At 35.2% G+C, this 22,073-nt stretch overlaps 1 protein-coding gene across 1 annotated transcript in view; it reads left to right on the forward strand.

Annotated features, from left to right (window-relative positions):
• The window catches only part of p (WD40 repeat domain-containing protein pink), a 306,375-nt gene that overhangs the window by 222,373 nt on the left and 61,929 nt on the right, over positions 1-22,073 (forward strand). The window contains exons 18-19 of the mRNA XM_090396034.1: positions 2,832-2,944; positions 12,452-12,767. Of these exons, the coding sequence (XP_090252160.1) occupies positions 2,832-2,944; positions 12,452-12,767 (429 nt within the window). The remainder of the gene's footprint in view (positions 1-2,831; positions 2,945-12,451; positions 12,768-22,073) is intronic.

Consider the following 22,073-nt stretch of genomic DNA (forward strand, 5'->3'; position numbering starts at 1 on the left):
ACGACACATTGTTAGTTGGAACTACCAAGCACAAAAACTGTACTGTAGGACTATAGGAATTGGTCCTGTTCATGTATGCAAGTCAAACTACATGATTTTCCAAAGTCTGATCAATGTGTTTGGATATGCTGGATTCCTGAAAAATACTTTTAATGTGAGTGTGTTGTCTCAGTTGTAGTTCAAAGGGAGGAATGTTATGAAGTGCCCTTTCTCGTATATGAATTCAACAGACACTAGTGTGAGATATAGGACCTCCTTTTGCTGCAATGACTGCAACAGTCCTCATGTTGCAAATTAGGAAGCATTGCATTGTCCAGAATGTTGAGAAGTATCCCAACATTCTGGACAATACAGAATGTTGAAGTATCTCAACATTCTGTAGGACTATAGGAATTGGTCCTGTTCATGTATGCAAGTCAAACTTTTATATACTACTAATTTTACATATAATACAAGTTTCATATACTACTAATTTACATTTCATATACCACAATAATGCTCCATATCGCAGATCATATCATCAGTACATGATATGTACTCTGGGAGGGATATTATGATAGTACTACATGAAAAGTTGACATCATTACTAACTTCATATTGAGAGTTTCCCCTTATATTAATCTTTTACCTGTCAAGACTCCAGTATTGTCAGCACTTATACAGGTATCCCTTGCTTAACGTGGCAGAATTAATTGCGGCAATCCCTTGATATACATGGCAAGAGTTTTGTTTAACATGCCTTTAACTCTGCAGAGCTCACGGCTGATCTGACAGATGCATGCAAAATGTTTAATATAAATATTCTTACACAATTCAGTGTTTAGCTTGAGTAGCTGTGCATTCAAATATTACGAGTGATATTCCGCATTGTTTTTTGATGTCAGTTTGGTTTAACACGTTATGTAAAGGTTTGTGATATTTTACAGTAAATTGTATCTAAGAGTTATACCGTGACCTCCGATGTCAGTATAGTATGGTTTAGTTTTTTTTTTATTCTTTGTTCAATAATTTCTAGATTGTAACTGAAAATAAATAAACCACCATGTATTACTGAAATAGAGAGCCAAAGGCTTATTTATCATACATGTCCTCTAGGAGATGTGCTTTACATTGTGGAAAATACTAAGGAAAGTGATCTGGAGCTTACTCCACCTTTACTATGAGTTGCCCATAAGGTTGCATATGCTTGCATCCACCGAAACATTTAGCTTCTATATATTTGGCACGAAACTCTTGTAGTTTCTATATTCAGCTATGAAATAATGTTGAATTCAATATCCACTTAATTTGTACCATCATGTATTATATTTGCAGTGTTTTTTCTTTATGTTTTATTGCTTGTTTGCCGAGGTCTGGAGAGTCATTTTGCTTGTTATCGTAGAATTTATGCTGATAAGAAAAAAACTAAAACTGTTCAAATGACTCTTGATAACTTCTTTTGATTAAAAAATTGCAGTAAATTATGTAGGTACAAGTATTTATTAAACATTTACTTTGCATTCATTTTTTTATCTTTCCTAAAAGAGTATCATATAAAACGAATTATTAATACAGTAATCGATCATGGACGAATTATAATTTTTACCACTGATTATTAGATTTGATTAACATGATTTTGATATACGTGGTAACATCGAGGGATTAATTACCCGCTTAAATCGAATGATACCTGTATTTTGGTCTTCTAAGACACTTCTTACTATATCAATCCACCTAGATCAAGGTCTTTTTCTTTCTATCCTTGCAAAAACCACTAGTTTTGCTAACATTTCCTCTTCCATTGTTTAAATGATTCCACCTGAGATTAGCTCTGCTCACGCATTCCTGAATGCCAACAATGTGCATTTTTAGTATGATTCTGCCATTAATGCCATTTGTTCGCCCCATCCTTAATTTTTCTCAGAGCTCTCTCTTTGGCTTTAGTCTATGATCAAATATTTTATTTCTAACCCTGCTCTCAGATCCATAAATTAAAAATGATTTCAACACTGTGTTGTTTAGTGTTTTGACCAATTCTTCTCTTATTTCATATAAATTGATTCATTTGGCTAACTACCATATCAGCTTTGCTTATTCTATTTTTTCTTTCCATATTTAATTTGTCATCTTCATGAAAAATGAATACTAGTTCTATAAATAATACTTGTTTTATGGGTAATAGATGATGTTTTGAATGGTCTTGTCTATTTTCTTAGCCTGTCTTTTTATTCTGATTTTTCATACCAAATTTATTATAGATAGCAGTCATTCAATTTACAGAAGTTATTCAAGCAGTTATCACAAAACAATGATTGCAGATATGTGATTTGAAGAAAATAACTTGCAGCGGTCAGCACAGAGTCCCAATCCAGATCCAACATTCACAGTATGAACTGGAATGGAGAATTAGGGCATGGCCTTGTCATCATTGGAACTAATTAATGCTTTAAGAAGTTATGACTAGAAGTCAATAATTCCAGTGCTATTTATTTCTGCCCATAAAATCATTTTTTTTAATATATCTGTACATGTCCCCATAACTTTTGGTAGGATAGTATATCCTAATGTTAAATTGCTGGTAATATTCATTTACTAGGGTAAATAAAGAAAGGAAGAGCTTGATTAATCTGGCCATACTATCTTAAAATATGCAAATTACCCAAATATTAACTTTGAGTAACCTACCAATAACATCATTGGATTCTAACAGATTGCCTAGTTAATATTGCTACATCAAATGCAAATAGTATATATTTAAAAGTATTAATTAAATAGCCTTGAAGCATTTTCAAAAATAATGCTTAATTCAGAATAAAAGCTTTGTGAATTCTGTTTTCTTGTATCATTTCCAGTTTCTGGCAAGGGTATCTTGTGATGGTGAAGAAGCTTCATCTCAGCCAACAGCATCAGACTGCCATATTACAGCTTGCAGACAGCAATTTCTTATCATCTAGTAATGAATTAGGTATGAGATACTAGCTGTGAATTATTAAATTAGTATTTATTTTTTGTTGGTATCTCAGCATGTGTCTTCACAATGCAATACTCAACATGTATCTTCACATATGACAGGTGATATGTTTATGTTGAAATGTTGAAATTTGGTTTATAAGAAACTGAGTTTACTTGGCTATAATAGGCCATAGAGCTGAAGGAAGGTACAATGGAATAGAAGGGAATGAAATGGTATCTATGGTACCTAATCAAATGTACTAGAGATATAAGTAACCTCTAACAAATACTCTATAAGCACATCCATCAATTTGAGAGTTATATATAGATATTTAAATTTGGTACAAAGATTTAAATACCTATTTGAATACATCTGATAGTGTCTTTGACTTATCCTAACTCATTTTGTGCATGATTATTTCTTAATATAGTCGGATCTCTTGAATTGAAAAATTCCTTTCCTGAACTACTCCAACAATTTTCAAACCAGACTATTTTGACTTGGTCTGAAGGCAAAATCAAAAACTTCACTAGTGACCCACCCTGCTCTTTGTGTTTGACTTTATCAACCATTAAAAAAAAAGCATTTTACGTTTTGTTCTTTGCTTATGCATCATGGAGGTGCTCATGGACTTCCACAATGCAATCAATAATATTGAATGCCCTTTGGTTGGAAAAACCTCAATTCATTTCTCATCATACTAGCATACATTTCTCATCAATCAGCAACAAGTCTGTCATAATGAACTTTATAAAGTTATTTACACTACCTGCACACACAATGCACTCAGGCAATGCATTCCATTTGCTAATAACTCTCCATGTAAAAAATCTATTCCTCACACCCTTCTTTGCCACAACTTTATACAACTTCCAGGGATGGCCTCTCATTCTTCCCATCTTAATATCCTCTCTTTTTATAATTTCTTCTGCATTAATCTGATAGAATCCCTTAACTATCTTGAAGGTCTCTATCGTATCTCCTCTTTTCCTCATATCCACCAACCTCTGTAATCCATATTCTCTCAAACACTCTTCATAGCCAACACTCCAGTCCTGATATCACTTTGGTTATTCATCTTTGGACCTACTCTAGTGTTTCCATATCTCAATGAAAACTTGTGGTCTGACCAATGCTGTATATAGAGGCACCACCACCACTTCCTTATCCCTACACCTCAATGTATTTTTTATCATAGCAGCTATGCGATGTGCCCTCACAACTTCAGTCCACTGGCCACCATCACTCCAAGATCTCGAATCTCATCCACTTCCTGAAGTATAGCTCCACCAATACAGTACATAGCCTTATATCTCTGTATCTCAAAGTGTAATACTATACTTGTATTGTTCCTTCCAGACTGTTTAATTCTACAATATATTCCATACATAATTCTATCTCCTAATGACTAATTTCACAAGAGGGCACCTCAGCAATCTAGTTTCCCTGTCCTGACATTTAACTTGCCCAGAAACAACAGTCTCTCTCTGGATGCCTATGTCCTTCCTAGTTCCATCTCTCTCTCTCTCTCTCTCACACACACACACAGCTCTCTTCTATCCTCAGCTGCACTCCAGGTATCCACATAATCTAATCCTCTCTTTCAACACATTCTTGCTATCATGTTATTATTTATTATTTGCTGCTCCTCCTCCTCAACTGCATTATCACATTTCATCTCACTTTATGGCAATTAAGTGAGATGAAATGTGATAACATTCTGTTTTGCACTCCATGAATCATTGAATCTCCATAAATCACACCTCTCACTGAACTGTTCATTCCTTTCTCACTCGCATCTCTCTTTCTCTCTCTCTCTTCTGACCTTCTCCCTCCTTGCTCTCGCTCACCTACTTGCTATCATCTTTTCATCCCTTGCTCTTGCACTATCTTGCCTTCCTTTCCCTGGTTCTCCTATTTTTTTTCCTATCATTTCCATAACACTCACTCTTTCTCACTCCTACTTTTGTTCCTCACATAAGTTGGCCTTTCCAGTCTCCTAATCTCTCTCAATTCATTTTTCACACCTTTATCGTCTTCTCTCAGTACCTATATCTCTTTCCATGCATCCTACCCCCTTGCTCAACATTCACCCACCTAATCAACACTATCCTCCAAATCTGCTACGCTTCTTACTGTTTTATATATCCATTTCCATGTCACACTTGCCTTCCTCACCCTTGGTCATGTTACTTGTATATATCTCTGCTAACATTCGCTCATTTCTGATGCACTGCTACTGCTGATACTGAAATTGGTTATACTTATATCTCTATCACCCAGCTTCTCCCATTTTCTACATTTTATACAGACTTGCATGCCCTGGTCTCTTATCTGCCACATTTTTAATTTGCCAGTATACGAACATGCCACAAGCATCACATGCTATAAAATCTTGTAGGATACTATGCAGAATGTAGTCCTTAAATAGTGGTGGATTAGATGATAAAGTATCAGCTAACTGATTTATATTGACTGCCATTATTGAGACATAATACAATGCACAGACAAGATATACTAAAAACAAAATACATGATGAAACTCTAAAAATCTCAAGATATAAATTCTGAATTATGAATCTCTACTCAAAATAATATTCAGTCTAGATTCAATCTAAAAATACCTAAAAACACTGACACTACTTAGGTTTCGTTGATGCTTTTGCTACTGAATGCAATGATCTACCCTACATTTTTATCCATTAGCTACAACTCTTGCAAAATAAGTAAAATGTTACCTCCCAACTTTTTGACATACAATATATAGCAAAATGCTTTCCATTTCTTTATATCTGGAGTTCATCTGAAAAGACAGCCCAAGTTAGTACGGTATAAATATAATCTTCACACCATTTTTAAATCATATATCGAACTGCAACATTCTCCTGAAAACGAACTCCATTCTTTGACACAGAATGAAGACATTCAGAAATACATCAAGGGCCTTGTGTTTGTGTACTGCAGACAAACTGGAAAATCTGTTATATCTCTTAAATGGATTAGTTGATGAATGATTTTTTTTTTTATTCCCCCTGTTATTAGACCATTTTGTGTTACATTAAAATATACACAAGGGTCTATATGACTTAGTTCTGTTTCTATTCTTTGTTAGACATTCCCCTCTGTTATTAGATCATTTTGTGTATTAGAGTGTACAGAAGAGTCTCTGTGACTTAGTTCTCTTTCTAATCTGATCATTTTTATTGGCATTGATTTATTGGAATTTTGGAAGGGAGTTTAATGAAATTTATTACTTCTTGATTATCTTCTAGGTACCTAATATTGTACCTATGAAATTTAGTCAGTACTTTTCATTAACTTCGATAAAGAGCCAAGAGGCTATTTTTCCGGCGGCATAAATTAAGTTAAGGGGATAATAATTCCTTAATTATTTTAAAGCCGGATACGAAACTCGGAGATCGAAATCTAAGCGTTTCATGCCGGAGAACTATTGGCGAGTCCAAGTGTACGTCAACACCTGGGTGGTACAACACTAGAGCAACTCGGAGCAAAGGTGGAGCTTGCTCCACCTTTGCTCCAAGAAAAATTTAATATTTTCTCATAATGTAAAATGCAGCTCCTAGGAGATGTATTACTGTTTTACATTATGAGGAGAGGTCACTACCCAGACCAGTTTCGACCTTTATTGGGGTCTCATCAGTGACTAGGTAGACCTGGATAATACCAAGGTTTAAGTGAACCGAACTTACATATACTCCTACTAATGAATTGCCAGACTGGTGTACCCATATATTATCATTACTGTGATAAAGAGCCAAGAGGCTATTTTTCCAGTGGCATAAATTAAGTTAAGGATAATAAATCCCTCATTGTTTTAAGTCGGATACAAAACTTGGAGATCGAAATCTAAGAGTTTCATGCTGAAGAACTATCGGCGGGTCCAAGCGTAAGTCAATACCTGGGTGGTACAACACTAGGGCAACTTGGAGTAAAGGTGGATCAAACTCCATCACTATCCTTAATATTTCTTCGGCACAAAACTCTTAGATTTCGATAGATGTCGATCTCTGAGTTTCGTATCCGGCTTTAAAATAATGAGGGATTTATTATCCCCTTAACTTAATTTACTCCGCCGGAAAAATAGCCTCTTGGCTCTTTATCGTAGTAATAATAATATATGGGTACACCGGTCTGGTAATTCGTTAGTTAGGAGTATATGTAAGTTCGGTTCGCTTAAACCTTGGTATTATCCAGGTCTACCTACTCACTGATGAGACCTCAATAAAGGTCGAAACCGGTCTGGGTAGTGATCTCTCCTCATAATGTAAAACAGTAATACATCTCCTAGGAGCTGCGTTTTACATTATGAGAAAATATTAAGGATAGTGATGGAACTTGCTCCACCTTTGCTCCGAGTTGCCCTATTGCCAAGGTGTTGACTTACGCTTGGACTCTCCGATAGTTCTTTGACATGAAACGCTTAGATTTCGATCTCCGAGCTTTGTATCCGCCTTTAAAATAATGACGGATTTATTATCCCCTTAACTTAATTTTCATTAACTTGTTGTAGGAATGAATTTGTTACAAAGGATATGTATGCTATAGTGAGAGTTGACTGTATTTAGCAGAATCACACCTTAATGTGAGATCATGAATGAATGAATGAATGCCTCTGAGGCAGAATCATGTCTGGCCACTGCAATGAAACCATTCGTGCCTTGTGTGTCGAAAGGCAGCACTAGTCAGAGTTGCTTTTGTACTATTACAGCGTGATCGGCCTGGCATGAGGCCACTAGAACAGAAGCATCAAGGTAGCCATTGAGACTATGCAGCTGCTACCTCCTCTGCAGGCACCAAATCATTCACAGACTACCTGGGTACTGGTCTGTGTGTCATGCTTTGAAGAGTAGTCACCATACTGCGATTTACTGAGACTCGATCTCTGACAGTGTGATTTGTCTCCACCCAAGAATGTTATGCAAAGCCTAATTATAGTAGGCTTAAGGACTAGTAGTAAGGTAGATAAGTGAGGAGTATATATAAGCTAAGTTAAGAAAGGAGCAATGGAACTGATCTGGTTAAATTTACTATCAGAAAAAAGTGTGACATTTGAATGGCCTAATCCATAGCTGGCATTACCAAGGTTATGAATAACACGTATTGGCTAATAGTCATACTGTGAGAAATGCATGAACTGAATGTCTTTAAGTTCATGTACCACCAACGCATTGAGGACTGCAAATGCCTCTAAATCAGAATCCCATCTAGTAACTTCAACAATACTATTCATGCCTCATGCATTAAAAGACAGTGCTAGCCGAAGTGGCTTTCGTACTGTTATGGTGCAATTGCTCTGGCGATCTCTCTTCACACCTTTTGGATTCTTTTGGTTCGTAACACCAATTATGTCTACATGGTAATTCACTAATTTTTCTGCCAGTTCCACTTCTTTTCCATTGATGCTGCTTTATTGATAATACTTACCTTCAATTCTGCTTATGTTGATTTGTTTCAGTGGCTGACTTTTAACTCTTCACCCTGGTTCCTTGAAAGCAGTAGGACCTTGTTTAATTGAGCAATACCTTATTTGGGATGACATTTCATCAATTTTTCTACCATCATTCTTGTTTTGGTTTAAGCCAGTACAGAATATAATCTGGTTGACTAAGTCCCAACCAGTTCATCTTCAGTATCCAAGGTATCCATCCACCTTGGATACTGAACAAACTAATGGAATCACACTTCTAAAAGGTGAGGACTAGACATTAGGCTAAAAATCCCAGTCCATTTTCCACATTCCTTATAGGCTATATAGAGGTCTCCTCCCAGTTATCTGGCTTTGATCCTTAATTAAATGACAGCAATACAGTTTTCTACTTTTTAATAAGTTGCCCATCACTATAAAATTATGCAAAGTGGTAACTGAAAACGACGATATATGTTCACACAAAAAAAACTATGTTACCTTCAAACTCATCATCATACGTATCAAGGATGGCCTAGCATGGCCTGTTCCGGCCTTAGAAGTCATCGTTTAAGAGGACGTCCTGGTTTTCTTTTTCCTAATGGCTTGTACTTTAAGGCTTGTTTTGATAATCTTTCTGTTTTCATTCTTTGAACGTGTTCCATCCATTTATGTTTATATTTTTTAATTTTTTCTATTACTGGTTCTTGGTTTAATTCTTTCATAATATCTTCGTTTCTTTTGTGATCAAATAGGGTATACTTTGCAGTTTTTCTCATAAACTTCATTTCTGCTGTTGTTAATCTTAGTTTGTCTTTTTGTTTTATTGTCCAGATTTCACTTCCATACATTAAGACCGGTAAGGCTAATGTATTGTATACTTTTAGCCTGGTTTGTTTTTGAACTAGGTTTGGTTTAAATATAGAGTTAATTACACCTGTTATTTTTAAATATTTTGCAATTTTTATGTTTATATCTTTTTCATTTTCATAAGTGATCATACATCCTAGGTAGTTAAATGAATTCACCTGTTCTAAGATCTTGTTATCTATTACTATTTTAGTTCTTGCTGGATCTTGTCCTTTAAAGGCCATAGTTTTTGATTTTTCTGTTGATATTATCATACCATAATCTTTGGATATCTCAATTAGATTTAAAATAGCTTTCTGTAAGTTATCTTCAGAATTTGTAATTATTATTTGGTCATCTGCAAAGAGGAGAGTGTTTAAGTTAACTGTAGGTGAAAGTTTAATTCCTTGGTGTAAATTTTTACTCCATTTTATTATTATTTCATTTAAGTAGATATTAAAAAGAGTTGCTGAGAGGGGACATCCCTGTCGGACCCCTTGGTTTATCTCTCTTGTATATGATAGCTCGTGATTTAATCTTATTTGTATTTGATTATTTTCGCATATACTTGTGATAGCTTTTAGGATATTATTTGGTATTTGTCTTTCTTTTAATATGTTAAATAATATGTTTCTTTTAACTTTGTCAAATGCTTTTTCAAAGTCAATAAATGCAATATGTGTGTTTCCAAATTATATTCTCTTCTTTTCTCAACTATTAATTTTAGGCAAAAGGCTGGGTCTATACATGATTGTCCTTTTCTAAATCCATTCTGTACCTCTAGAATAAAGTTTTCAGAATATTTCATTAACACACACACTAGAAACACAAAACAACAGGCTATATATATATATATATAAAATGTTCATTTGAAAATTCACTCAGTTTGATAACATATTTAATAATATTGAATGACATGAAACGAGGTTAAAATAAAAACTTTATTTGCACTACTATTTTCGTCTGAGACTAGACTTCTTCAGGTGCATAACCAATAAATACCATCAAAACTGAAAAGGAACCGGTATTTTAAAAAACCAAACTAAATTTCATGTCACCTTTATGATCTTTAACTCCTTTTACAGCACTTACAACTTTCCTTCATTTCTAAGCTTCTTCAACAACCTCCAGAATATTTTGCCACCTTCTTGATATTTATTTTCTATGTTCTTACCAAAGTCCTCCCATGATTTTTGTTTAACTAGTTTTACACAGTGTTTAGCTTTCTTACATTTGTCTCTGTATTCTCTAAGAGCACAAGCTGACTTATTTGCCAGGAACTTTTGATATGCTTTTTTCTTTTCCTTCACTGCCTCTTTAATTTCCTGTGTCCACAATGGAGTTCTGATTTTTCTCTCCTTGGAGACATCCTCACCACATTCATCTCTGGCTGAATCAATCAGGGTTTTTTTCAAGGCTTGTCACTGAATCTCCAAGGTTTGGTTCCTGTTCTCAAACTCTTTCATTTTTTCTTCAATAATCTTTGTGTATTTTAGTCTACAGTTCACATCTGAAAGCTGCTCAACTTTTATTCGCTTTAAATCTTTCTTACATGTTATTCTTTTCAATATGAAATTCAATTTTATCCTGCTCAAGACTAAATAGTGATCACTTCCAATTTCAAATCCTCTGTACACTCTGGTGTCCTGCACCAGGGAGAAAACATCACTATCAACAATAACATAGTCAATGAGACTTTTCTTATTCCTTGCCTCTTCTCTCCTTGTGAATTTGTGCACATTTTTATGTTGGAACATGGTGTTAATAATAACCAATCCAAGTCCTGAGCAAAAATCCAACAGGTATTTGCCATTATTATTATAATGGCTTTTATATTATTATAAAATTATTATTATAGCTTTGCTCTTTTCTCCAAATTTTGCCAAAATATTTTTGTATGTCTCACAATCATTTCCTACTATGCTATTCAGATCCTGAACAAGGATCAACTTTTTCTTTTTCAGTTTCTTTTTCAGCGTCAGTTGCTTTCTCTAAAGCCTCAAAAATTCCTCCACTTCTACCTTAGTAGAACCTTCTGTGGGACCATAGGCACAAATAAGTCTCATTGTCCAATTCCTCATTCTGATATTTGCCTACATCACTCTACTTGAGACTGCTTGCCATTCAAGAAGATTAGCCATGTATTAGTGTTGAATACTATGGCTACTCCTTTTCCTTGATTGTCATTGCCTGAATATAACATTTTGTATTTATTGCTCGGAAAGATCTCACCAATTTTTGTCTTTTTTGTTTCAGTCACTCCTATTATGTCGATCTGGTACTTATCTAATTCCTCAGCTAGCTCCATTTCTTTGCCATTCAGGCTTCTTATGTTGATAGTACAGATCTTTAACTTTGGTAATGTTGAATTGGGGTGTGTTTTCAGATTTGTTCCAGTAGCTGACTTTTCGCTGTTTGCCCTGGTTCTCTGGCGAAAACAACGGGGGTTTTGTTTAACCGGGCGACGCCCCATCCAGCATGAAATTTTGTCATGTTGTACCATCATTTTCTATATTGGTTTAAGCCAATAAGAATACAATTTGGTCAGCTAAATCCCAAATTGCCAGCCGATCCTCATTCGTTCGGTATTCAGGTAGATACCCAACAAGGTGCATCATGAGAGGGTTGAGGATTGGACATTAGGTCAGAAGCCCTCGTCGGTTCTCCACATTCCTTTAAAAGGCTATGTGGTGGTTTCCTCTCAGTTTTACAGCTTTGATCCTTAAGCATCCCCCCCCCCCCAAAAATGTACTTTGGGCTTGCAAATAACCTTTCTTGTGTGGGAGCACCATAAAAAAAATCAGGAAATTGATAATGATGATGAAAATTAATCATACTTAGTCATACATGGTTATCTTCTGGGATATTTACACTTGATAACTTATAATTTAATGTAACTATCTTAAGATAAAAGAATTAGAAATACATATTGATTACTAAAAGGCTAATTTATTTAATTGCATATAAAGTGTTTGAAGCAAATCAGCAGAAGAGTGAAACAGCAGAGTTTGGAATGAGAATATTTTCTTAGCATTTACTTATTTGAATTGAATAAAAACATTCCATTATGGAGTAACATGACCATAACAATAAATTATTGATATGTGTGTTTCTTAATTTTTCTCTTTCAAAAATCAGTAATGGAGAAATTACATGATAGAAAATTGTTTGTAAATGTTACAGTAAGCATCAATTATTTCAATAAGTCTTGGTTCAATATTTCTTCTTTTACTTCTTTAATTGTAGGTTTTATTCCTGATTCTAGAGAAGCTTGGAAACAATTATTACATCTAGTTGCTAAACAGCACTCTGTTCCTGGTAATTTTATTTGCCTTGTATGTAAACAAGAATATTCATTTGAAACACCTTTCAAAACTGAGTCATATTCTGAAGGCTGGAGGATAACTTTGACTTGGGAGAATGTTTCCAGGAAAGTCTTAGAAAATTTGGGACCTCAGGAAACTCTTTCACTTCTTCAGGAAGAAGACATTCCAGTTGGCTCTTTATCATCTCATTTTTATCAAGCATGTATTTTGTCATTTGTCATAAACAAACAGCAGAGGTAAATCTCTATATTTTATTTAGCTTTAATTAATATTGTTACCATTTATGAAAAAATCAGAATTGTTTGTGAAAAAATTACTTTCCAAAAAACTATTTCTCAAGTTGTTCTAATATTCTGACTGTTGAGAGAAATCACACTTAAATGTAGGGAGTATTAGATAGAAAGTACAACTGAAGATAGTTTTTACTCATTTTTACACTAAAATGCTAAGGTAGAGAAACTGAAATGATTTTAAATTATTAAATGTGGTAATGATCGAGGAATATGTAAAATAAGTTTATTTGACTTAGTATCTGCAGAATAATGGTGATTAATGTTACATTAAAGTAAATTAAATATTACTTTTATTTATTTATTTATTTTTTTTTTTATGATAATCCCACCAACAAAAGGTTGTAAATCTACAGCATATAACATCATAGATAAAGTAAGTGTTAGGTAAGCTAGAAACCCTGCTCCATAGACCGAAACTCTTCCCCCCCCCCCACTCCAGGCATTTCTTGGAAGTATGGTATGGTACAAAAAAAAACTACTGAATTTTGACATTCAGTTATTTAGTGGCTTTTCTTTTCTTTTTTCTGCACCATACTGTATTATGACAGGCTTCATTGATAGTAGGTACTTGCATAACATTGTAAAAATGCATGTAAATAAAACTGAAAATATATGTTAATTTATGTCATGTTTCAAATGCAGTCATATTACCACAGAACTCATTATTTCAACACTTCAGTGATGGTTAAAATATTTGGAAAAGATGCCAGAAGGGGGTGGGGAGGATGCAACTGTGAACGGTTTTGCTGAGCAGTTAGATTTCAATCTACAAATATTAAACAGGGCTATCCTTGTATCTAAAGCCAGATGGAGACCTTCTTTCTTTTATCTTGGAACCAGCTCTTTAATGTTACTGTTGTTCCTAGTTAGGTTATTGGGAACCCACCCATCATGAGAAATTAGTAAATCTGTAATGTACTAGTACCATGGAATGGTACTAGTATATTACCAAAGAGGAGAAATTTGTTCTGTGAATTTGCAGATGCACTGTGAGGGAGTGTTGATTAGTTGCTGCATGTGTTTGAATGGACAGAGAATGGAGAAATTGATGCTAATTCTGATGAGCAGTGGAAACTGAGTGCATGCATAAATGTGAGTGAAGTGTATTAGTGTAAAAGAAGTTATTAATGAGTCCTACCATCTTTTTCTGTACAGATTCCACTATCTTTAGGGAGCTCTTATGAAAACCACACAGATGTAAAAGCAATATTCAAAAGTTATAAATTAAAAATAAAAGCACATTGGGTAACTGCTATTGCTTGCTAGTATACATTGTAAATTTTTGCTTCTTCCAATGTGCACTGAATTGCAAGCACTTGGGAGATCGGTAGATTTGCATTTATAGTGGGAATTGACTAAACTGAATGCCCACCCTAACCCTTTTTTTTATGATAGGAAGAAAATATATACCAAATTTTGTTGCCCAAGCTGTTACAGTTTAGTAAAATGTGTAAGAGTTTGTTAGGATACCCTAAATGTAGGAGGGTCATTCAAATCCTTACAGCACTTTAATCTATGAAAATATGCCAGTACAAATTTCCAGTATTCCCTGACTAAAGTGAATAACTGCTGATAAATTTGGTACGAAAATCAGCAGTACAAAGGCAATGAAAATAGATAGAAGCATTGAAAATATCAACTGCATTCTAGAGAAAACCTGTAGAACAGGTAAAACATATCAGCTATTTAGGCACAATTTTTAGCAAAGATGGAGAATTAAATATGGAAAGAGACAACAAAATTAGCAAAGCTGGTATGGTAGAAAGTAAATGGAATAAATTTGTATGGAATAAGAGAGAAATTAGTCAAAGTGCTAAACGCTGTATACACAACAATGTTTAAACCAATTTTAACTTATGGATATGGGTTAGAAATAAAACACTTGATCAAAGACTGGAGACTACAGATATGAGAGTTCGGAGAAACATTAAGGGAGCTAATGGGTGGCATTAATGCCAATATCATATTAAAAATGACGATATTTAGGAAAGAACTTGTTGTTGTAAGCATTCAGGAATGTGTTAACAGAGCTAATTTCAGGTGATATGTTCACTTAAACAGAATGGGAAAAGTTATCAAAGAATTTTTTTTTATCACAATGTCAGTCTTCCTGTGGATGTTTTTCCTGACATTCTGGATCATTCCTCCCTGTATCAGTGTGGATTGATAAAGGGAGATGTGCCTTAGAAGATAGAAATATAAGATCTGATGACTGATCTGATGATCCAAAATCTTGGAGTCTTGACAGATAACAGATTAATTTGGAGGAAAATTGTTGATATGAAGTTAGTAATGATGTAACTTTTCATGTAGTTCTATCATAATATCCTGTACACCTCCTGAGGGTACATATCAGGAATTTGATGGCGATGAAATAAGCTAGTATCAAATTAGTTATCCTAGTTCTTATTCATTAAGTAAAAGCTACAAGAATTTCCCATTGAACCATTGCTATTTTAATCTTACTATTGCAAACAGTAATATTGAATGAATATTATTATTATTATTACAGGCAACTCCAAGGAGTCAACAGACTCATCGAGGGAGGCCCTAACATCATGTCAAGAACAACTATTCGACATTCACACAGTATCTATCATACCTCGCCTTGAACTCATGCACGGTCATAGCACCCACAACAGACTCTGGCAGCTTATTCCATTCATTCACCACTCTCCAAGTAAAAAACCTAGCTCTAACACCCCTGCTAACCACATTCTTGCCCAGTTTCCATGTATGGCCCCTAGTCCTCCACCACCAGTCCTGTTATCAAAAATATTTTCTGGATTAATCTTATAGAAACCCTTCAGTAATTTGAATGTCTCAATCATATCACCCCTTTTCTGCCTATCGACCAATTTTTACAACCAACAAATCTTCAACCTGTTCTCATAAGGTTCATTCCACAAACCTGCTATCATCTTGGTCACTCGTCTCTGGATCCTCTCCACCTCCTCCCCATCAAGAAGAAACCATGGTACCCATATCTGGGCACAGCAGTCTAGATGGGGTCTTATCAAGGCTCGATACAGAGGAACAATAACTTGTTTTTTCCCTGCTTGTTAAAGTATTTTTTAGAAGCCAAGTGATTTGATGAGCTGATTTAGCCACTTTTGCAATGTTCCCCCTAAACTTCAATTCCCTATCTACCAACATCCCCAAATCCCTGGCCTCATCAATCTCCTGGAGTACGGTTCCACCAATGTGATATACTGCTGCTAATCTTTTCACCCCAAAATGCATAACCTTGCACTTTGCCACATTAAATTGACATCCATTTTCCCTAGCCCAGTCCTCCAAACTATCCAAATCATCCTGCAAAATTTTTTACATCCTGTGCACTCACAATTGCTCTACCCAACTTTGCATCATCAGCAAACAAGTGAACACTTCCTCTCAGATCCTTTCCTATATCATTGATGAACAAATTAAAAAGTAGTGGTCCAAGAACAGAACCCTGCGGCACACCACTAGTCACAAGCCATCTTTTGGACTCAACTCCTGAATAAACCACTCTCTGATATCTCTCCATCAACCACCCTCCTATCCATCTCACCAACCCTATATCCATCCCCATCTGCTCCTGTTTACTGATTAGAGTTCCATGTGGTATCCTGTCAAAGCCTTGGCAAGGTACAGTAGAATCACTGTAAACCCATTACCCTTATCCAGTTCAGCTGTCACTTTGTTATAAAACGTGAGCAAGTTACTGAGGCATGATCTACCCTTCACAAAACCATGTTGTCCCCCATACAATATCCCATTTTCATCTATCCAATCCTGTATTCTTTTCTTGACTAATTTCTCCAAGACCTTGACAACGATTCCTGATATGCTAATTGGTCGGTAATTTACAACAGCAGTCTTGGAACCTCCTTTATGCAGTGGAACTATTTTCTCCTCCTTCCACTCCCTCGGGACTAACCCAGACCCGAGACTCAAATTAAACAAAATGGTCAAGGGTACTGACAATTCTTTAGCGACTTCACGTACGACACGAGCTGGTATACCATCCAATCCCACAGATATATTGACATTGAGGTTTTGCAATAGACTACTCCACTTCATTCACCACAATTCCCGTATAATCAATTGGTTCATTCATTTCTGCAATGTCATCACCTGGATGATATATTCTTACAAAGTGCTCACTCGGTAACTCAACTATAACAACTGATTCGGTTACCTCCCTACCATCAGCATTCTTTAAAATCATTCTGCCATATACATTTTTTCTTTTATTTGCAACATATTGAAAAAACTGTTTAGGATTCTCTTTAGCCTGCATGGTCAATGTTCTTTCATAATCCTTTTTTGCTTTTCTTACCACACTCGTTACCCTTTTGGCCTGCGTTCATGTGCCTGCCGGTCACCTTTCTCCTTAAATTCCCTCCATAGTTGTTTCTTTTTTTGCAGCTCAAGCTTAATGGTGTTATTCATCCATTTAACCCCTACTTGATTTATTATTCGGACTCTAGGTATACAGTCAGCCATTGCTTCATGCAAGCACTTCTTAACTACCTCCCATGCACTATCAACTTCTAGTCCTTGCAGTTGTACATGCCATGGCACTGAACCAATCAAACTCCTAAGCTTGACATACTTTCCAGCCCGATAATTCCACATGTACCCTGTCTTAATTGTAAACTCCACACCTTTCGCCACCTCCCAAGTCAAGACCCTATGATCACTTTTACCAATTGGTGGCAATGTGGTCATATTAGTTACAGCCAAATCCTCAGATGCAATTACTAGGTCAAGCACTCTCTGACCCCTAGTATTTTCCATTACATGCTGTCGCAGATAGTTATCCCTTAATAACCGCATAAAATCCAATTCCTTCCTCCCGTGTGTCCTCTCCTCACTCCAATTTCACTACCATAGTTGAAATCTCCCATAATAATTACTCTCCTTCCACTCATTTCTTTTATTTGCTTGTGCATACTATCTCCACCATCTTTTCCATCACCTGGTCTATAGCAGCACCCAATTGTATATTTTGTTCTGCTAGTCACAATCTCACACCAAATGGCCTCAAATGTGCTCTTTTCTCTATCCTGCAATTCAACTTCTATTCTCCTTGGCTGCAGCTCATCAGCTATCATCAACAATACTCCTCCCCCCATTTTATTCTCCCTGTCATTCCTGAATATGCTATGCCCCTCACATTCAATCCCACTAGCTATACCATCTTCAGTCAGCCACGTTTCACCAATGCCAATAACCTGTGGTCTGGAAGTGCCAACCAAGGCCAAAAATTCTTCCTTCTTGTTCCTAATACTCCTAGCATTAGTATACCTGAATTGCAGACCCCCGTTAGTCCCATCCCTACCTTGATACCTTATATTAACTATCCCATTCTGATTTGTTGTCCTTATTTGCTTGGGCATATTATACTCATTCATACACTCAACTGGCTCCCTAAGGTCTGCATATCTACCCCCCCCCTTAATAAATCTAGTTTCCCTGATATTATTCAAATATCATACTTGAATTTAATTTATGAGTTATGTCATGTGAGAGGTACTGCATAAAATTTGCATGTTTTTTTTATTAAAACTAAGAAATAAAAAAAGGAGGAAAAGCGTAGCTGACATCAGTAAACAAAGAACAGGAAACAGAACAAAAGAAAGGCAGGAAATCATGCAGTGACAACACAATGACAGGAAATTGTACATGATGACAAAACACAAAAGATTGCCAAGAATCATAAATAAAACACAGTATGACAACGTGAGAAAGTACAAATGCATACAATGAGAAACAAAAAAAAGGAGAGAATTTTACGTTTTGTATTAAAACTAACAATTAAAAAAAAATGGAGGAAAAGTTTAGCTAACATCAGTAAACTAAGGCCAGAAAACAGAAAGAATGGTAAGAAATTGAACATGATAACAGAGCACAAAAGATTGGAAAGAATCATAAATAAAGCACACAGTATGAAAACGTGAAAAAGTACAAATGCAAACAATAATGAGAAACATAAATAATAATAAAAAAAGAGAAAGAATTTATATGAAATTTTCATTAAAAATTAAAATCCAGAATTAACATCTAAATTTCAAAAGGTTACATTAATTTAAATTAATATCACTTACCCAAAATCTTCATGATGAATGAAATGTGTTGTCTGTACGATTAAAATCAGAAACAGCCTGGTTGACCAAGTAGTTAGCTCTCGAGCCAAAAGGCTGCGGGTTCGAATCCTGACATGGGCATTGATGTTTGTGATTGTCTGTGAAAGTGGTGGTTGTTGGCGGTAGATGGCGTTGGTGGATTGAGTGAGTAGTGGAGACATAGTTGTAGAGTAGATGCCTTCCATCGATGAGTCTTTGGACTCCCTGGAGGTGTCACATAATAATAATAACCTGAACCGCCCCCCCCCCCTCCCAAATGCTGTTTTGGTTTCATTTGAAACACATGCCACAATTTGTAACATATCCATCTAATGTGCAGATATGAAAAGAAAAAGCATAGTGTGTTGCCTGTTTCCTTGGATGTAGGAGGTCATCACTAGAAATCACAACATTCAGTTTTAAGTCTAATCTTTAAAGGTATCTGTGGCATAACTATAAAACAAAAGTTACACAATAACCATAGAAACATTTGTACTTCATTGAAGTTTATTCCTATGGTTATCATGCAGTTTTGTTGTTTTAACATTCAGCCTTACCTCATGCCACAGAAAATGCTTCTCATCTTCTTAATTGAATCATCTGTACTTAAGCAACTTTACTGCAGTTATACAGTATATATACAGTACACATGACATGTTCATGCTTTCTACTTGATCTCTAATAATACATCCTATAGTATTCTTTGTTTCAGATTAATATATTCTATATGTTGTTTTACTTGGAAGTTGACAGAGACTGCCACAAAATATTAGCTATGTTTTAATAAGTTTATTTGTAGACATTAATGTGATATATTTTTTAATCTCCCTACTGACCAGAATAGATGAAATACATGAATCACATGATTATGCAAGGATAAAATCATGAGCTGCTCTCTCTTATGGTGTATATACTCTTCTCTTCTGTTAATCCCTTACTGTTAGAGCCATTAATGGATTAACTGTAACAGAGTTGGAACCTTTGACTTCACTACTTAAAAGTAAACTGTTTTACTTGGAATTGCCTTTCAGTATTGTAACATTTTACTCTATATTGTATTAATTTTGTTGTTCACAGGAGATATAAAAATGAATTTCACTTGTGTGAAAATAAAATAAATATATTTTGAAATATGCCATGAAATCAGTCTTAGTAATAGTTTATCTTCTATCCTCTGATGCCTTTTGTTCCCCAAAGGGAGTAAGAACTCCTTTACTACTAATTTTTTGAAGGTAGTTAGGAAGCCAGCTATCATGTACCACCTATTTTTTCCATAACAAAGATTGACTAACTTAGAACAGTTTAAAAAAAAAGTTCTTCCAGTTGTTGATTAGTACCAAACCAAACTGAACAACTGAATAATTGTCTTCATCTGTGTCTACACAATCAACGGCAAAACATGCCGGCTCAGATGTCGCCCGGATGAACAAGGTCCGTGATGCCAATTGAGCGATCAGGATTGGATCAAAAAGTGGGCTACTGAAAGGAAACAGAAACTGAAACGAACAGAACTGCTATCAGTAGGAACATGGAATGTACAGACACTTTGGATGTCAGGAAAGCTAGAACTACTTCGCGAAGAAATGAAGAGATATCGGTGTGATATACTAGGACTGACGGAGATTGGAAGCATACCTTACAGACAAGCAAGCAGGATTTAGGAAAGATAGAACTACAATTCAACAGATTTTGACAATGTAGTTAATAGCAGAGAAAGCTAGGAGAAAAAACAAAAACTTATATGCTTGCTTTGTTGATTTTCAGAAGGCATTTGACAGTATCGACCAGAAAGTGACATTAGCAGTGCTAGAATCATATGACAGAAAACTAATAGCTATATTAAAAGATGTTTATAAGAATGCAGTTAGAATAGGTGATGATTTGGGGAAATGGTTTAAAACAAGCAGAGGTACTAGACGGGGGGGGGGGGGGGGGACCAATATCACCAAGCATTTTCATCGCATGTTTAGAAAGGGCAATGGATAAAATTGAGGAAGATGCAAAAGGAATGTCAGTGCATGGGATGAGAATTAACAATCTGAGATTTGCAGATGACATTGTTATTATTGAAGAAGGCGAAAGAGAACTACAAAAAACATTGAAACCGTTAAACAAGGAAGGGGAAAGATTTGGACTTGTTATGAACTTGGAAAAAACAAAGACAATAGTATTTGGTGAGAAGAACATGAAACAAAAGATACGAGTGGATGGACTTGATATAGAAAATGTAGAGCAATTCACATATTTAAGAAGTAAAATGACATATGATTTGGACTGTAAAAAAGAAATAAAGATCAGGATTGCAAAGGGAAGAACAAATCTGTAGGTCATGGATAACATCTGGAAAAGTAAAGTGATCAGCCTGCAACCAACACTAAGAGTACTGGAAACATGCATCTTTAGCAGTGCACTGTATGGATCTGAAATGTGGGTAATAAATAAGGAATCAAGATAAAGAATTTTGGCATTTGAAAGAGCTTGTTACAGGAAGATTCTAAGAATAGGATGGGTACAGAAAGTCACAAATGAAGAGCTCTATAGGAAGATACAACCAAAGGAGAATCTAATGCAGAAGATTATAAAATGAAAGCTACAATTATTTGGACACATCTGCAGAATGAGTGAGGACCAGAAGATAGACATTCATGTTTGGTATTATGGACAGTGTAAACAGAAGAGGCAGACCATACAGAGAATGGATAGATGACATGAAGGACTAGTGTGGAGTGGATATAGAAACTGTGACACTGTGCACTGGACAAAGAAAGATGGAAGAAGATAGTGAAGGAGGCATTGGACACCAATGGGCAAGTGCACCCATGGTTCATGATGATGATGATTGGCCTATCACTATGGGATCAAATTTCATTTTCACATGTCATACAGCAGAGCAATTTATCATTTATTGATTATTATGTATTTATTACTGGAAATACTTGCAATCTCCTTCTTTAAATCAATACAATGAAACAAGTATTTTACTGAAATTATTTTTGAAATATTTTCAGATGCTTGCAATGAAAATAATTTTGTTAAATATTTATTTAAAAAAAAATGTTTTCAAATAATATTTATTGAAATAAATGAGTTGAATAATCATTTATTTTCTTGCAAATTATTATACAAAAATTAT

This window comes from Typopeltis vanoorti, chromosome 7 (genome assembly GCF_054136105.1).
Source record: "Typopeltis vanoorti isolate ZY-2024b chromosome 7, IOZ_Tvanoo_1.0, whole genome shotgun sequence".
Classification (NCBI taxonomy): domain Eukaryota; kingdom Metazoa; phylum Arthropoda; class Arachnida; order Uropygi; family Thelyphonidae; genus Typopeltis; species Typopeltis vanoorti.